Source organism: Gymnogyps californianus, chromosome 1 (genome assembly GCF_018139145.2).
Source record: "Gymnogyps californianus isolate 813 chromosome 1, ASM1813914v2, whole genome shotgun sequence".
Classification (NCBI taxonomy): Eukaryota; Metazoa; Chordata; class Aves; order Accipitriformes; family Cathartidae; genus Gymnogyps; species Gymnogyps californianus.
Genome location: NC_059471.1, coordinates 80,921,243 through 80,938,362, shown reverse-complemented (window position 1 = coordinate 80,938,362; position 17,120 = coordinate 80,921,243). Strand labels below are relative to the sequence as shown.

At 39.9% G+C, this 17,120-nt stretch overlaps 1 protein-coding gene across 2 annotated transcripts in view; it reads right to left on the bottom strand.

The window, feature by feature from the left end:
• Nucleotides 1-17,120, bottom strand: part of SHROOM2 (shroom family member 2) — a 130,497-nt gene that overhangs the window by 29,824 nt on the left and 83,553 nt on the right. For both annotated transcript variants that reach the window (XM_050914886.1, XM_050914887.1), the window contains 3 exons: nucleotides 15,129-15,260; nucleotides 7,261-9,907; nucleotides 5,193-5,296 (listed from right to left, as the gene is read on the bottom strand). In XM_050914886.1, coding sequence (XP_050770843.1) covers nucleotides 5,193-5,296; nucleotides 7,261-9,907; nucleotides 15,129-15,260 — 2,883 coding nt within the window. The remainder of the gene's footprint in view (nucleotides 1-5,192; nucleotides 5,297-7,260; nucleotides 9,908-15,128; nucleotides 15,261-17,120) is intronic.

Genomic DNA, 17,120 nt, shown 5'->3' with positions numbered 1-17,120 from the left:
TAGAAAGGGCTTCAGCAGCTCATGTACTTGAAGTCTTTGTTAATAGGTAAGAGCCTGTGAAGATGCATGTTGGCTCTTCTACACTTCCTCCAGATGACAACAAATAGCTGCACACAACTTGCTGGAAAGGGAAAACAGCAAAGTTTTAAAATTTTTTTATTTCTAACTTCATGCAAGAAGGCATTTTCACATGTAAATTCATTACTGTTAGGAATTCAGATATCTGAAGCATTACTTCAACCAAACTGGTATGTTCTGACTACATGAAAAGCACGTTTTCTTCCCCCTTTAACTGAATAATTAATCTCCCTCAAAAAAGAGCACTTAAACCTTTCTAATAGTCCTTATTATACTTATATTGATTTTAAAAAGAGAACACTTCACTTTATAAGCTCATGAATAAAATGAATGTAGAAATTGTTAGTACACTGCACATTAGATAAAAAAGTAATCATGCATATTTATAATTTATTTTCTACAAAATACTACTTGTTAGGTCATTCTATACTTAGCAAACTGATAGGAAATATTTCTTCCCTTTAGAAGAATTTATGTGAAAAATTACAACAGTTGTAGGTGAAGTGTAAAACAGAGAACTTAAGACATCTTTCGCACCATGAAGCTTGTTAATACATGCATGAAATGTTTGCCGAAGTAATTTTTCACTGATTTGTAAGGAAGCAGTTGCACAAGATCATACTATTTCTTCCTCAAGAGGAAAAGGGAAGAGGGTGAAAACTTTTTGCTTATATAGCTCTGGTGATGTCTTAGTAAGTCCTACAATGACTGAGACACACTCATCCTGCAACACTCATTCAGGAAAAACTTCTCAATTTGACTCTAACAATGTATATACAGTAAATAAAAAATATAAGTTTAAAATCCATATGTGATGCAATGCCTGCAAGCAGAGTTCTGCTTACCTATTTAAGCAAATGGCCCTTTTGCTACATATAAAAAACCCAAACCCTTCAAGTCTTGCATTTCAATACCTAAGTTCCCAGTTAAGCCGATACTACCACTGTGTATTGCTACTATAATACTTTTTTTGACAGCACAGTAAAAAAATCCAAAATACAGAACTTAAAATTATTGGAGTTATAAAAAACTGGGTAGTTTCTAAGAATATTTCCATTGTCTAATTTACTTTCCAATATCTAATTTACACCATTTATCATTGTAAACATGAGATTACATGAGATTACACATTTGGACAAATGTGTAATGTGGATTGTTTTTTTTCCCCTCTGCTAGTTAGCCCTTACAGATATGTAGCCCCAACCCCTATAACGGTCACAAAACAGAACAAGCTCAGAGAAATAACTATCAAAACACGCATGTATGTTTTGTATGTGTATATATATACACCCATACACAAACATCCATATACGCTTGATATATATAAACACACATATAAATGGAGTATCACCCATTTGTAAATTCTTTTCCATCTGACTTGATTCAGAAGACATAAGATTATTCATATTCCTGTGTTGCTGAACGTCCTCCTTCTTCCTTGCACAATAATTTGCTGTTGCACCACCTGGTGAGCATGGAGGCTAGATATTCACCAGCTCTTGAAAAATCCGTTTCCTTATGAAGTGCCTAATAATGAACTCGGGAACCTCTCTATAGGCTCCTGTTTCTGGCTTGTCAAAGATTTTTTAGAACATTAAACTTGGGCATTTAGGTCAACTTAGGCATCAAAAAATGATTTTTACTTTGGTTTTGTAGGGTAAAGGCTGCTCTTGTGTCTTCAAGAGCTCAGATAGGAGCAACTACTAAGGCACGAAAGAACTAAAAGAAACATCTCACAGTGTTTAATTAGAGTTGAGTCATGCTGTGGTCCTATACCTGACATGCACATGCTCTTGTACTTGACACCTACTAAATGTTGAAAGATTTTCTGTGACCTGTGATCTCATAAATCCTTTTTCACTTTTTGAAATTACGTAATTTTCATAAGACACTGCAGAAACAAATTCATAGAGATACAAGTCAAATGTTCTTAGAAAGTAAATAAAAGCAATGGCTGTGAACTTCTCTAGTAGATGACAATCTTAAGAATTAGATCATAAAGCACTATTCTTTTGATGCAGATAGACTTTTTTGTGTGCCGTGTCATCCTGCAGGAAGCCACAGACTACAGGCCAGAGCACAAGTTTCCATCTTTTACCTTTTGAAGGGCTATGTCAGTTTAGAAATTGTGGAGACTTCTACAGGGAAGTTAATTATATAACCAGCATATATCATTTGACAATACAGAGAGAGAGACATGTTTAAAGAAGGACAGACTTTACATCTGTAAAAAGCTAAGCTTTTGTAACTAATTTGAAAGAGTAGCATCATTAAAAATAAAAAAAGCATCAATTTTTGTTTTACACATCAGCAGACTCATATAACACTTTTAAGCAGTCCTAAAGTTAAGAACTTACTTAGAATCACATCAAGCTTCAGTATAAAAATATTCAGCTCACGTCAGATGACTGTTTGCATGCCTCTCAGTTCATAACAAGAGTGGTTTGGTTCTTGCATGAGAGATGATAATGGCTACTACAGACCACTACTTTATCTTCCTATAAAAATAATAGTCCAAGCTATTAAATACTGCAATTCAGAAGAACACGTTGTAGCTTTTCTGAAAAGGGAGATGAAACAACCTGAATTCATTGGAAGCACTCAGTAATCTCACAGGGGAAAAATACAGCCCAAAGATGAAAGGAGTTCACAAATTATCTTCATCAACTTAAAAAACCCCTAACTTTTAGAAGTAATGTTAATCTAGGTTTTGTAACTGTGTGCTAAAAAAAGAAGAGCACCAAAAAAATACTATAGCAAAATGAACCAGCAGCAAAAAGCCCAGGAAAAAAATTGCTTATCATGCACTTTTTTGTTGTTTTTTTAACCATTTGCTTTTACAATACTCCAACCCTTTTTCATTCTAGATTCAGTGCACTGAAAACACTCATATTTCTCCTGAAAATTATCAGGGAAGCTGTAACAGTAAACATTCAAAGTTTATTTAAAATCCAAATTATTCATTTTTTTTGCAAAACAACTGGAGGGGAAGGAGGCCAGAGGCACCCTGTAGCATTGTACAGTCTCTCACCCAGAGAAGGCACCCGTGGACTCCACAGCTGGCTCTCAGCTTGGGTCCCTGCACATCTAACCCACACAAATGCTGAAGGGCTGCTCCTGAGCCCAGCACAGTCACGCTGGCTTTGGAAGCACAAAGGCAACTGTAGCACACAGGCCTCAGTAGCAAAAAAATAAGGGCCATCAGCAATATAATCCAAACCCAAATTTTCAAAGAAAGTATTAAATGTGATCACAAGGAAGACCTTAGGTGTTTGGTTAATATTCATGTTGTAGAATACACCATGGATTAGACAGATTTGCTAGCCATTTGCAGATTGCTAGCTTTTAAAAGTAGGAAACTAAATGCCTTTAGGGCAGCTCAAAAATCATAAAATCAATCCATGTCATGATGAGTCCAGTTCTTTTTGAGCACAAGAATGCCTTGTTAAAAAAAGAGCACATGGAAATACATATTCTTTCCCATAGGACAGCCATTCATCATCATGCAGCGGTAGTTCACAACGCAGGAATTAAATGCCCAAATGAGAGATTTTATTTAGTTAGTTTTTTGAATATGGAAGACATATAAGCCCTCTGCATAACACAAGTGCTGAGGGAATGACTGCAAAAGAGACCATTTTACGAAACCTCCTGTAATGCGGTGAAATGGCCAAATACTACATCTGAAATACTATGTCAAAATAGGCTTCGGCTTAAAAAAAAAAAAAAAAAAAAGAAGTTATTGCAGCTGGTGCCCAGTCATGTGATTTTCATGGATTCCATGATTATAAAGCAAGAATTGTGCTGCACAAACACTGCTAAAACGCTGGCGTAGGAGTATTATTCACACGCTTTTGTGACTAGGGTTCAGCACTGGTGGATGGAAATCATTTTAACTTGTCCAGAGATGCTGTCTGCCTACAGAAGCATGTCTGCTCCCGGCTGATCGTGCTGCCGCCTCCCCCTCTCCCTCCCCTCCTTCCCTTCCCTCCAGCCCAATCGCCCCTCCACACGCCTGCGCACACATTCACACCCTCATGGGCTATTCATTTTGAAATCACCACGGTAAGTACAAAGGGCTACAAAGAAGTAGAAAAATAGCCAATGGTCTCTTCAGCTGGGCCATAAGTAATGCAAAATACAACCGTATAAGTCCACAAATAAATACTAGTTTTTCACAAGCTTTTACGGTCACTACTAGAGTACGTGTTTGCTACAGTTCATATTTTTCTCTCCCCTTGAGAGATTAATGCCACTTGCAGAACTGAGGAAAGCCCGTAGAAGTTATTTTTCCTACACATGTGTTTCTTCTGTTACAAAAACCGGAGCCATCAAACCTGGCGATAGCAGTGTGCGCACAACCTCAGTTCAGCTGCCACACGCCACTTAAGCAGCCACAGTATCAGCGATCGCCGAAATCCCTGCTTACATTACAATGGTTCCGGCAAACTGCGGGCCAGGAGGAGGGCACCCCCCTGCATGCTAGACATTTAAGGATTTTAACTGCATTGTGCATACAGTCATACATTTGAAAACGGTCTGAAAATATTGTAAAGTTTAATTAAAACATGAATTAACAGAGAAAAATGGAGCTGATCAAATGGGAAAACAACTTTTGGTGGCTTCTGTTCATGTACTGCATTCTGCAAAGGCACAAGTAGAGAAAAGTCCAATTTACAGCACTACTGTGTTCCAGTAGCATGCTGTCTTTGCCAAGGATAATACCGGAAAACTCTTCTGGGAAACCTCAAGCGTTCCCTGCCCCCCCTACCCCCCAAACCTGTAACTGATAAATATGAAAAATATCTGAATCGTTTCAGGCACACAAATAAGAATCATCTGGCTCTGAACAAACTGTAATACACTCAACACTTGACAATTTCTTCAAGCTCACCCTAGAGTCCCCATAAATTTCAGTCCCAACATTAATTCTATCATGCACATTGAAGTATGTGGGGAGAAGTAGGGAAACAAGGGGAAAAGGCATTGCAAAAACTCCGAAATCATCATAGTAAAGCTTCTAGTTTGGGTCAGGAAAAGATCAGATCAGAGTTGTCATAAGAAATCTCTTAAAGCCAGAAATTTACCTTATAATAATATATAAAAATACTTACCTTACAGTGCAGTTCCTTTCATCCAGATTGTTAACTTTAGAGAAAATACGCTCCCCATCTTCCTTTAAATCCTCTGCTTGCCTCCTTACTTCAACTGAGACTTCCTAAAAGTGGTTTATAGCACAAGTAAGACACCAAGTCATCATGTTTCAGACTCCTGAAAAATCTATGATTATGGAACCTCTTATTTGTGGGTTTGCTCTGTTTGAATATACATGAAGTCAACAGCATAGCACGTCTTAAGCTTGTTTGGTTTTAAGTGGTACAGTATGCTATGTGACCTCTTGCGCAGCACTACTGACCTGGCTGTGCTCGAGTTACTGCTCTACTTTGCTGATCTACAGAAGAGCTTAACATTTTTATAAACTTTTGCAACTTCCATTTTGCAAAGACAAAAAAAAAATGCAGCAAAGAAGTTACAGAAGAGTTGCCCACATTTTAGAAGAGGCAAGTATGCACCAGCTTTTGAATCCCTGAGCGCGTACTTTAGTTTCTCAGTAAAACACACAACATCGCTGTTCCAGAATTTTATTATCTCACTATCTTCAAACAACCACACCCAAAGCATAGCTTTGCATTACAAACACTGAACCTACAGGAAATTTAATTGCACATTAGCACTGGAATCATCTGAATCATATATGCGAAACAACATCTTTATTTACTTCAGTCTGTTGTAGGCATCTTCAACGCACTTATCACCATATTTTCCAGGTGCCTAAACAGGTGTCTGCTTTTTGCCCCAGGAGGCCTATACTGAACTTAAAGGCACTGACTAATAAACCAGAAATGCATACATGGAATAGATTATATGATGATTTTTCTGCTGGGTAGGCAATTATTTAATAATTTAGTTAATTTAATTTTCAAAATAACTTCCAGGTGAATATTTCCAGTGCTTGGAATCTCTACCCTAGTAAATTATCCGCATAGTTAAGTCTGCATGTAGAGTTCAAAAATAACTTTTCCAAAACTTAAAGACACAAAAAAATTAAAGAGAAAGAGTCCACAACTTTTACAGATCAACATATTTTGTCTACTCCCTGTATATACACACACACACACACACACAGGTGCTGTGTGGATGTGAATGTGTGTATGTATGTATGCAATGTTTTTACCAAGAGGGAAAAAAAAAAAGGAAAAAATAATATACAACTGCATTGTCTCAATTCTTTTCTTGCATAAGGTGAAGTTCAACACAGGTTGAACACACTATGACTCCTTACACATATCAGGCAATCTTGTAGCAGCTTGAACAACATCTTTTAAACAGAGAACTTAAGAGACTTTGTTTCTCTGTTTACTTCCCCTGCCCCCTGCCAACCATTCCCTGGCCCTGCTCAGTTAAAAATTAACTTAGTATTTACTTGCAAGTTGAACAGACATTTGGCATCTCTCTAAGGAGTAAATTTATACATCTTAAATCAAGCAAACTGACATAAACCAAAACACTAAGCAGTTGCATTTGTTAATGTTAAAGCTACACTACAGCAACAGGCGTATTTTTAATCCCTAAACTTTATTAGGCAGAAGTTTTGTCCTATGTAGCTTTTACATCAAGTTTAGAAGAAAAGAAGTCGTCTATGGAAAATGGTTAGACGATTAACAAAATTGGACAAAAGTAGTATTATTTCCATTTGGAACATTTTTCCTCATAGTTTCAGAGAAGTGAAAGCCTTAAAATGGGGAAGGCAGCCACACCAATGAAGAAATAACTCTGGGTGAAGATTGCTTTGATCCTCCTATACCTCTACTGTAAAAAAGAGGATATTATCAAATCAACCAGGTTGTTTTCTTCCATCTGGCTACAACACACAAGAAATTACTTGATCCAATTGCTCTTTGCTACAGTTAATACCTGTGCAATACAAACTTTGTTGTTCTTCATTTTACTTATGAGAGCTACCTATAACACTTATTCCCTTACTGACAAAAGGCAAATACCATCCTACACTGTGTTCCTAAACTGGAAATTTTCATAAAAGTTATCTCTTTCCCCCTCCACCACTCTCCTGCCCACCCCTGCCTCGGGCAATTTAAATGATAATGCGAAAGACATTTGTACCTGTTTGTAGAAATCAGTAGAAGGGGATGATCTAGACCTCTCATGCATGTACTGGGGTTTCTCCTGTTGTTCATGGCCTGCATCAAGGATATTATCAGCTGAATGGTACCTTCCTGAGCTCCTTGGCTCTATTGGCTTCCGCTGCTCCTTCCACGATGCCTGATACTCTGCAAAGGTTCCCAGACGCTGCGGCTGTTCAGATTTCACAATCCTATCAGCAGCCTTATTGCTGCTACTATGGTGGACGTTATCTTTTGAAGCATGTGCAGTTTCAAGTCCAACAGAGGCTGCCCGACCCCTTCTCTCATACCATGACTCCTCTCCTTCTTGTCCACCGTGAGCTTTCCTATCTGGCCTCTCAGGCTGTCCCTCACCTAGACCGTGGGGAGCTGGTTTCTGTGCTGATTTCCTATATGCAGGCTTACTTGTTTCTTCAAAAAATTTCCACCTGTCTGCAAACGAGCTCAGGGCTTCTTCAGATGTATTTGGACGGCAATGAGCATGGCACTCATCCTCGGACATCCCCACCTCATTCATCTTCTCCGGTTCAGAGTAAGACTTCAGTTTTTGCTCTGTTGTGAACCTCTTTCTGGCTCCGATGCGAGAAACGTGATGAGTGCCACTCCCTGTAGGGTTCGGTTTAGCTTGCGTAGCCTCGAGGAATCCAGACACATCTTCAGAAACCAAAGCCAATAACGAAGAGTTGTAACTACCAGTTTTCCGCTCAGGTGACCTGGGGAGATACTCAGCGGGGCTGGGCTCCAAGTCCCGCCGTTTGAAGGATGTCGCCCTCAGAACCCTGGCCTGTGCTTCCTTGAGGTGATCCTTGTAGGTGCTGGTAAAGTTAGCGTCTGGGGAGGCAGTGACATTTTCTGCTGAATCTGGCTTCCAGGTCTCATTGCACTCCTCTGTTTCAGATGACCCTACTAACATAGCAGTGCTTCTACTTTTCTGCAGCTTCGCTCTTCTCATCTGAATCTCATTTCTCAGGGTTGTTGCAAAACGATCGCTCCTTCGTGCCTGTTTAGACAAGTGAGTGTCAAATGGGGCCTGTCGCTCTGTTACCGTTTCTGGGCTCTCAGACTGTTTTTTCCCTTCCTGAGCTAAAGAATGCAACATTGGAGTCTTCTGAGGAGAAATCTTGCTACTCTCGTCTTTCCTCCACCTAAAATCTTTCTGAACAGACCTGTTTTCAGTGGTAAGGACACAGCCCTTTACACACTCCTGTTGACCGTACCTAGTTTCACTTTCCTCAGAGCTGCTCTCAAAGTTTTTCTTCTGTCCAGACTTTTCAGTATGATTGGGTTTTTTAGCTTCTTCTACTACAGCACACCTAGCATCCCCCTCTCTGTCCACTGGGTAATGACTACTGTTCTCACACCCTTTCAGTGAAGATTCAACAGATTGTTGAGGTAGATAGTATTTTGGTTTTTGGACCATCGTGACAACTGCAGGATTTTCGTGAGGTCCAAGTGATGCATCGGTCCCCACTGCAGGTTTACAGCTGTCGTCCTTGAGTTGTAGTGGCTTTGAGCTTCCCTGAGAAGGCTGTTTTGCTGTCACGCAATAATAGCGACTCTGTCCAGTGTTGTCCACCTTCTGTTCAGCAGCACTGTTTGAAGAGGAGGAAGTGTTGAGCAGACTGGCTTGGTTTGGACTGTAGCCATGAAAATGATCTGTAGGTAACTCCTGAATGCCACTATAGGACAGATAATGTTGCTGATCTTTAGGTGCAGCTAAGATTCTTGCATTGTGAAAAAAAGTGCTTTCATCACTGTACTGGTGCTGGTGGTGGTAACTGTAAGTAGGCTGTGCAAACCGAACATCAGTGCTGGACAAGGACGACTGCAGTTTGTTCACAGTTCCTGCGTTACTATTGCACCTTTCACCAGCCGAAGAAAAAGTGTGTTCTGAACTGAGATCAGATTTATAGTTTGAGCTGCTGACTCTCCTGTCACATGCTCTGGAGGGCCGCCACTGCTGCTCCACGGTTTCCAAGTTCCAGTCACTCCTGGGCTGAGACCGGTTCAGGGCTGTGATGTGCTGCGTGCTGGCACCCTCTGAGTACACAGGGCCATGGGCTTTCTCATGGCCTTTGGTAGCAGCAAAGCTGTCACTACGAAGAGGTGGAGGTGGAGGGGGAGGAGATGAAGACTTCTTCTTATCAGGAACATACCAGACAGGTCCAAAACTGGATCTTCCAGAGCTAGTGAGCTTGCCATCGGGGTGTTCCTCTATTCTAGGACTTCTGTTGTTCTCATATTGGATGGGAGCTGCCAAATACCCAGGTTTGTCCTCTATTCCACTGTTGTCATTCAAGAACTGGCCAGACTTGTTTCCATGCTTAGCAGTTTCCCAATGGCCTACTTTGTATAGCATGTTTTCTGTTGAAGAAGTGTCTGCATTGGACAGAGTGTGGTCAGGGGTGCTAGAACTTGTGGAGAAAGACCCGTAGGCTGAATCCCGCTTACTTTGGCTCCCTAGATGATCAATGCTACTATTAGACCTTGCAGAAGAAAGTCTTCCGTACTGGGCTACTTGTGGAGTGTGGTCCCAGCTGTCCATACTTCCCAAAGAGCTGAATTGGTCAGAAGTGCGATGTAGACTTGACTGATCCCACGAGTTTGACAGGTCATGAGAAGAACAACTATGGTAGGAAACAAACAAAAAGCCCCAGCATAAATAAACCAGTCAAAAAATGCCACAATATAATTATAAATATATAGCCACCAATTTTACTAACATTGGTTAAGATCCATCTGCATAGCAGTTACTCAAGACAAACAATCTAATAAAATTGGAAGTTTGAACACAAAGTCAGGGCTTTATTTTTATACTCTGCCACTGATTCAAAGCTTGAAACCTTAATAACTAACTCAACTTCCCTTTGTAAGTTTACCAATAAGTAATACACATTTATCTCCTTGAAAGCTCCCCTCTCCCAGGACAAACACCAATTTATTTTTCAGCTTATTTTCCAGGCACTCCAATTCTTCCAGCTATTAAACTCACGTACTTCCCTGTTCATCTTTTGTAATCTCAGTCTAAACTTCTTCAGCCCATAAAGTTATTCCCTTGTCCTACTTATCCAAATCTGCCCATTCATTTAATATTTTCATTTCTAAATGGAGGTTCACTAAAAACATTTGCCTCAAATGCCACCATTTTAGTTCTGAGCCTCCACACGCACCTTACCAATGTGGTTTCAAACCACTCTCAGGCTGACACCCTTACAACAATGCCATTCACTTCCACCCAGTTCCACAACACTGACAGGAAAACATCAGGAGGAGATGCCAGAGGAACGTAAGCTCTACATGGCCAAAACTAAACTTCTGACCTGCCTTCAAGAATCCTTACTGCTACCAGTTCCTCTCTGCCACTCTTTCCTCTATAGAAACGTCACCTTTGACATTGTACTTTCTCTGGATCATTTGCCTAGGACACTATTTCAAAATCTTGCTGCTTCTGTTGTTTTCCTACCCAATCAGTTTTGTTCTGTTTTCTTTCTTTTCTATCTTTCACAGCACCCACCTCCTGTCAATCCAACACACTGATGCTGAGACGATAGTCCTTCCAATTACTCTCATCACATCTCCCTGTTTGAACTTCACTGGCAGCGCCTCCTGCTTTTATATACCAAATTCAAATTCTTGCCCTTGCATGCAAAGCCCCTTGGTAGAAATCCCAGAATTATTCCACTTCCCTGTAGCTATAATTATATGAAGCATCTATCAAACCTCGTGCAGTAAAGAAACCTGTGAAAGCTAGCGATGAAATTAGATTAGTCCACATAAAAAAAATACAAAGAGTGATATAGATCTTTTTTTCTGTCAAAAATATTGCAAAGGTCAACTCAACAGTTCTTTGGAATTCAGCATTAACATGAGAATTGCTTTTTTCCCCCCTCTATTACTATAGCCTTTGTAACTTTTTTTATACAACATGCTGAGAAACAATTTATGTGAAATAAGAGAAGGTATACTTTGTGCTTATTTTCTAAAAGCATTTTATTAACAAGATATACTAGCATTGGCCTCATCTTGTGGGTTTTTTGTTCTTTCATTCTTTTATTTTCAGCATTTTAAAACATCTTGCTGAATACTTAAAAAGGTCTTAATTGTCGTCTTAGGCAGATATTGTGGTTCATGTAAAAAGTGTCTCGGTCATTATTAGGATCTCCTTTGTTAATGAAGAATGTAAGCCAGATATTGCTACGAATTGCTGATATTTTTCCCCCTCTTCAGCACTAAGGAGATACTTGGCATCTATTAAAATAAAGATGACACTTGTGCAGGAAAGCCTCCATTTACAAGTCTCATGTAGATCTGCTGGTATGAAATGTGAAGCAGAGATCATCAGCATAAGAGGTCAAAGCCCTGCTAGACAATGTCTAATGGAAACCCAGTAGATGCAGCAAAAGCTTCAAAGAAAGGACAGGATAGTTTCTGATGGTGTGTTACTGCAAAGCATGGCCTCCTGTGGTCCTTAATCACGGGGCAATCCTCCGATGAACCCCGACATGGAAGAGAGTCCAAAAGCCATTTCTTTGCCTGAGCCTGGCATCCCAGGATATCCTTCTCTCAACGGCTTTTTTAGAGTGGATTCACAAAAGCACCTACACTGCTGGTCGAAGTCCAGCAGGTAAAGTCCAGGAATAATCTACAAACACCATCCTTGGCCACTTTGACCAATAAGCACCCCCCCAACCCTGGGGCATGAGTTTCTGCTTCTGGGCCTTCCCAGAAATCACATCATCTCAGCAAATCAGACCACATTCAGACCGCATGGCATTACAGACCAGATGTACCTGACCCTAATTGTCCCAAAAACTCAGTTTAAGCAGCCTTCTCAAAGCATACTTGCCTCACACCCATACCTGTAGAAGAGGTTGTTGGTTTCAACTGCACATCCAGGGGCAGGGAAAAAAAAAAAAAGATTATAATGTCCTCTATTATAGTATATCCTACTGGAAGAAAATGCAAGGTCTAAACTTCCAGCAACTTAAGATAGTTCATATCCACACCTCCCAGAAAAATGCAGTCAGCCTTAGGCTAGGGTGGGCTAGGAAAAAAGTCTACATCCATGTTGTTAAGGTATGACTTCTGTGAAAAAGACAGCAGAAGACTCACAGAGGGAAATTAAGACACCAAAAGCTTACAAGGTCTAACTCTCTAGCCTTGTGCGAGAGGCACCTAGACCTGGCCTAGTGCTCCCAAGATAGCTTACAGTTTTTGAATGAAAGTCACATGATAAAAAACACACATATAGTGGTGGATGTGGACAGGAGACCCTCTCTCCTGTCTACACTGGTACAGTCTCTTCTGGTCTGTTTGTCTTCTTCTAGCTTCATGCACCTTCTCAAAGGTCCAAATTCAGTAGGCTGGCAAAAAAAAAAAAACCCAAAACCAACCAAAAAACCCCCCCAAAACCAAACCAAATCAAATTACCCATAGCTTAATCTAGCATCTACCTAGGTAGTAAGGACAATTTTCAGAGGGTTGTTTTGTCCAGCTGCGCCCCACCCCCCAACACACAAAATCCAGGTATATCCTGCTTGGAAGCAAGCAAAAGCATCTCTCCCTCTGACTGAACTCTCCATGTTTTACAAGTGATTTAGTTTTCACGCTCACCGAGGGAATGCAGGCAGGCACATTCAGAAGAGATTTTAGGCTGTGAATACCATCTCAGATGCTTAGCTCAAGAAGGACAAGAAATTCCAGAAATAGCCCAAGGATCCCCTCCTCGGGCTATTTTTATTATCTCCTTGCATACTGCTGCTTTCAGCTACTGACTGCTGCGCCTCCTGTTCAGGTTGGTGCTTGACTTCGAGTGCACGGTGCTTCTCAGTTTTGTGAATTGTACTTTGAAAGCCAGGAATCTCTGAAGCTGCTCACCTTCTCTTTTTGCAGATGGAGCAAGCCCAAAGAACCCCCCTCTGCAACAGGGATCCTCAAAATACCCAAATCCTTGGGCTGGCACTCCGGGATAGCTGGGCCTCCAGCAGCCACAGTCTGAAGTCAGCTCTGCCACTGAAGCTGTCTTGGGCAACAGACACCAGGACTGACAGATCTCTCAAATACATCACCTTTCAAGCAGGCAACACAGGCAGCCAAGGGATTCAGGATGGCAGTGCCCTGGGAACCCTGGTATTACACTGTGCTAAAGCCACTAAATCTTTCAGCAGCATCTGAGAAAGCAGAATTTGCCCTTTTTATTAATATTGATGTCTACCAGCAGTTGCTGCTGTTTCTGACATGTGGGGGGAGAGGATTGCTCTATTCCTCTCTCCCTTTTCCTTTACACCCACGATTTCCTGCCCAAAGCTCATTTCGAACTGGTCTTGAACCAAATTAATATTTTTTTTCTTTTTTAAATATTGTGATTTGCCCAGCTCCTATCAAATCACACTTTGAGACATGTGTCTTGTATTATTTTACTTTCACAAGATACAAGGACAACCATCAGGAAGAGCAGAAAGCATATACTGATTTACAGCTCAGTCAGAAGACTCAGTAGACCAAAAGTAGAAATACTCTTGAGTTAGCATTGCAACCAGGAACTCTATAAAGTTTTTAGAAATTTCTGAATTTTGTTTCTATGTACAAAGAATTTTACTGTCTTCAAATCTATAAATCTGATTCAGCCCATCTACATGAAATTTAAATACAAATTCTCTAAATCAGTGTAAACCAGCAGCAATTATAATCGAGGATTTGAGAAATATAATGTGCTAAAACTTCTGCTAATGAAGTGTTACAAAATGCATTTAAAAAACCTTTCTGTCTAAATGTTAACATTCATACTTTATTCAAGGGCAGATAGCAAGTTATTTTAAAAACAGTAGGGGGCTTCCAAAGAAAAACGATGTAAAAACGATTGTAAAAATCACATGAAAAAAAAAAAAATCTTAAAGTATGAATGTTCTTCTGTTTTAACTACCACGATAAATTAACATCAAGAAGTAATGATGGAGAATGTACAGCAGTAAGTATAGAAAACACAAGCCTACTTTCCAAACCAGGATTGCATACCAGACTCATTTTCTTTAATGCTCAGCTTAATTATGGCCCAATGGGAACTGAGAAGAAAAAAGCAACAAAAGAAAAGAAAGGAAAAGAAAACAGAAGAACTCTTGTGAAAATGCTGAAGAATGTCACCTAGGAGCAGGAAACAAACAAGAACCTATAACCAGACACAAACAGGCATTACCTAAAAGTTTAAAGTTTCACAGCTAAAACTGCATGGGTGCCAGTGTTTCTCCCCTGCTGCTGAATGAGACTTAACAAATATTAAGGTGCTTTAAACAGGGACTGAAAATCATTGGTCTTATTACATCTCTACACAAGCAAGAGCACAGTTGTAGGGAAGATCAGATTACAGAAAGACAGTTTAACTAATAAAACCAGTAATACCTTAAAGTCCAACAGCAAAACATTCTGCATCCTCCCTTTAGGAAAAGGCTTTTTAATAGTCTGAAACAGTATTTTTCAATTTCTTCTCCCTTCACTATTTCACTTTAAGTATGTTAATTTTGATGGTTTCTTTTCACTTATAAAGGTTTAGGATTTTACTAGTGGACACTGAAAGGAAATGCAGAGCAGGAAACATAACCGTTTGACTGCCTTTAAAGCTAGTTTCTTACCTTTCAATCACATGCACATATCACATACTGTTTCTGAAATCCATTCATCCATATGTCAAACTTCCCATGCTCCCCCTTCAAGCACTGAAAGGACAGGCAATACTAAAGACGTATAATACAACAATTTTGCATTTATGGTTTTAAAAAACACTCAACAACATGACCTACATTATTATTGTCTCGCTGTTGGAGCTTAATGTGTATAACTTAAGCAGAGACTCACCTTGCATGATAGCGCGAGTGCCAGGAACTGCAGGCATGGGACGAGGAAAGGTGTGACGTGGCTGTCTCAGGTTGACTTTCTGTAAATTTGGTTGCGTGCCAAGAGTGAGGCCTGCAGGCTAGGTCATTTCTTCTGAAAACGAGAGAGGTAGAGAGTACTGGTTTAATGCAAACAGTTCCGTAAAGTGACATGCAGGAAAAAATCTACCAGGGCAGTAGTCAAACGCTATACGGATAGGACAGAGGCATAATGACTTTAAATGACAACAAATGAGACAACTTTCTACATGCATGCCAGTTTTGAAAAGACACCAGCATTCCCTTAAAATGCTCGAGATGCAATGAAACGTCAATACTCTCCAAGGTCTGTGCTTGGGTGTTGGGTTTTTTTTTTTTTTTAATTTTATTTGTTTTGGGGGTGGGGTGGTTTTTATGAAGGGCGGACACAGACAAATGAATTTCAAAATACCTGACATGTATCCAGAGCTTTAACAGTTAAAGCTAATACTGAGACTTATGACTCTTTTACAACATAATAACAGTACAGTAGGGCTTTGGCAAGGTTTTACTGTAGGTATGTGCTCATGGGAGGAGGTGGGAAGAAAAGAGTTAATGACAGAAATAAAGCCATGTACATTGTTTCATACAAGTTAGTAAGAGTGATATAACTAATAATTTTAACTCTAGCCAAGTTCTACTTCAGCTCTTGAAATGTTTGGCACCCCAGGTATGCAGGGGATTTTTGTTTGTTGTTTTTTTTTTTTAAAGAATACACCTCAAAAATAGTTCAGCAATTCATCTAAGTCCCCAAATATCTACTTGGATATCACCTCCGAATGTACATGCTCATGTAACTGAAGTGATTCCTTCTAAGAAGTACAACAATAAGTTGTTAGAGCTTTGTACCTTGCAAACCTTTCTGCAAAACTGCTCTACACTCCTCTGCCCCTTCCTTCTGTTCAGGAATTAGTAACAACAGCTTGCACTTCCTTCCAAGGACTTGCTGTTTGTAACACCTCTTGGCACTCATGAAATAAGTGCATTCTTTTCCCCTCAATGTTAAATAAGCCTCCTGGGTGGAATTCAGCTACTTCTGTTTCAGTGAGCAGATGCCAAGCACAGTCCATTTCTCTAGACCCTCTCAGTTGCCCAGGACCGAAGCAGGAACTTCTTGAAGGTAATTCATCCTGCTCTTCTCTTTGTCTCATCCTGGAGGAGATGTAATTTAAAATTCAGACGAGGTGTAAGGTGAGACAAATCCCATCCTTCCAAGTCACAGTCTGAAACAAAGGCTTATAGGACCTTAGCTCGTGAGGGTTTTTTTTATGCACTTATGTATTTCACTTATGTATTTATGAAGTTTGTTACTGCAAGGTTAAGTAATTTGTCTAAGTTACAAAATTCATTTGCTCAGCTGAGAAAGTGTTCCCTATTTTCAACTTGAACTCTAAAGGCAGTTCTACATTTTTTTTACTCATTCCCCCTTTTTATAAATTTGGGTTATCAGACAGCCACTGGATTTAGAGAACAAAACTAAAGCTCATTATAAACCTAGTATCTTCAAAACACGTCAAATTTGAGTACGTGTCTTTTTGCAGTACATTCAGAAAGATCTGATGAATTCAACGATGAATTGCCTTTCCAAACTCTGCATGCAGGATTACAAAAGGAGAATAATAATTCTACAGGGAAGCTGTAATTTCACTAAGAAGTGTAGCATCATTACTGTCACTAAAAAAAGAAGTAATTGTTTCCATAAACAAAAGCCTACTCTTCCCAGCATGACAAAAGAGAAAACAGTTAAGCGGAGCATCACTATGCTCTCTTCTTTCTTGGTAGGATATGAAATTCAGAGAGTAAGTGGAGGAGCTCCAATACTCTCAGTGCAAACAAGTGCAAAAGATTCTGCTCAGCCATGCGATGATGGGCTCCAGACGGTCCTTGTGTACTCCAAGGGCTCCAAGCCTGTGTTCAGGTACGGAAAAAAATTGTT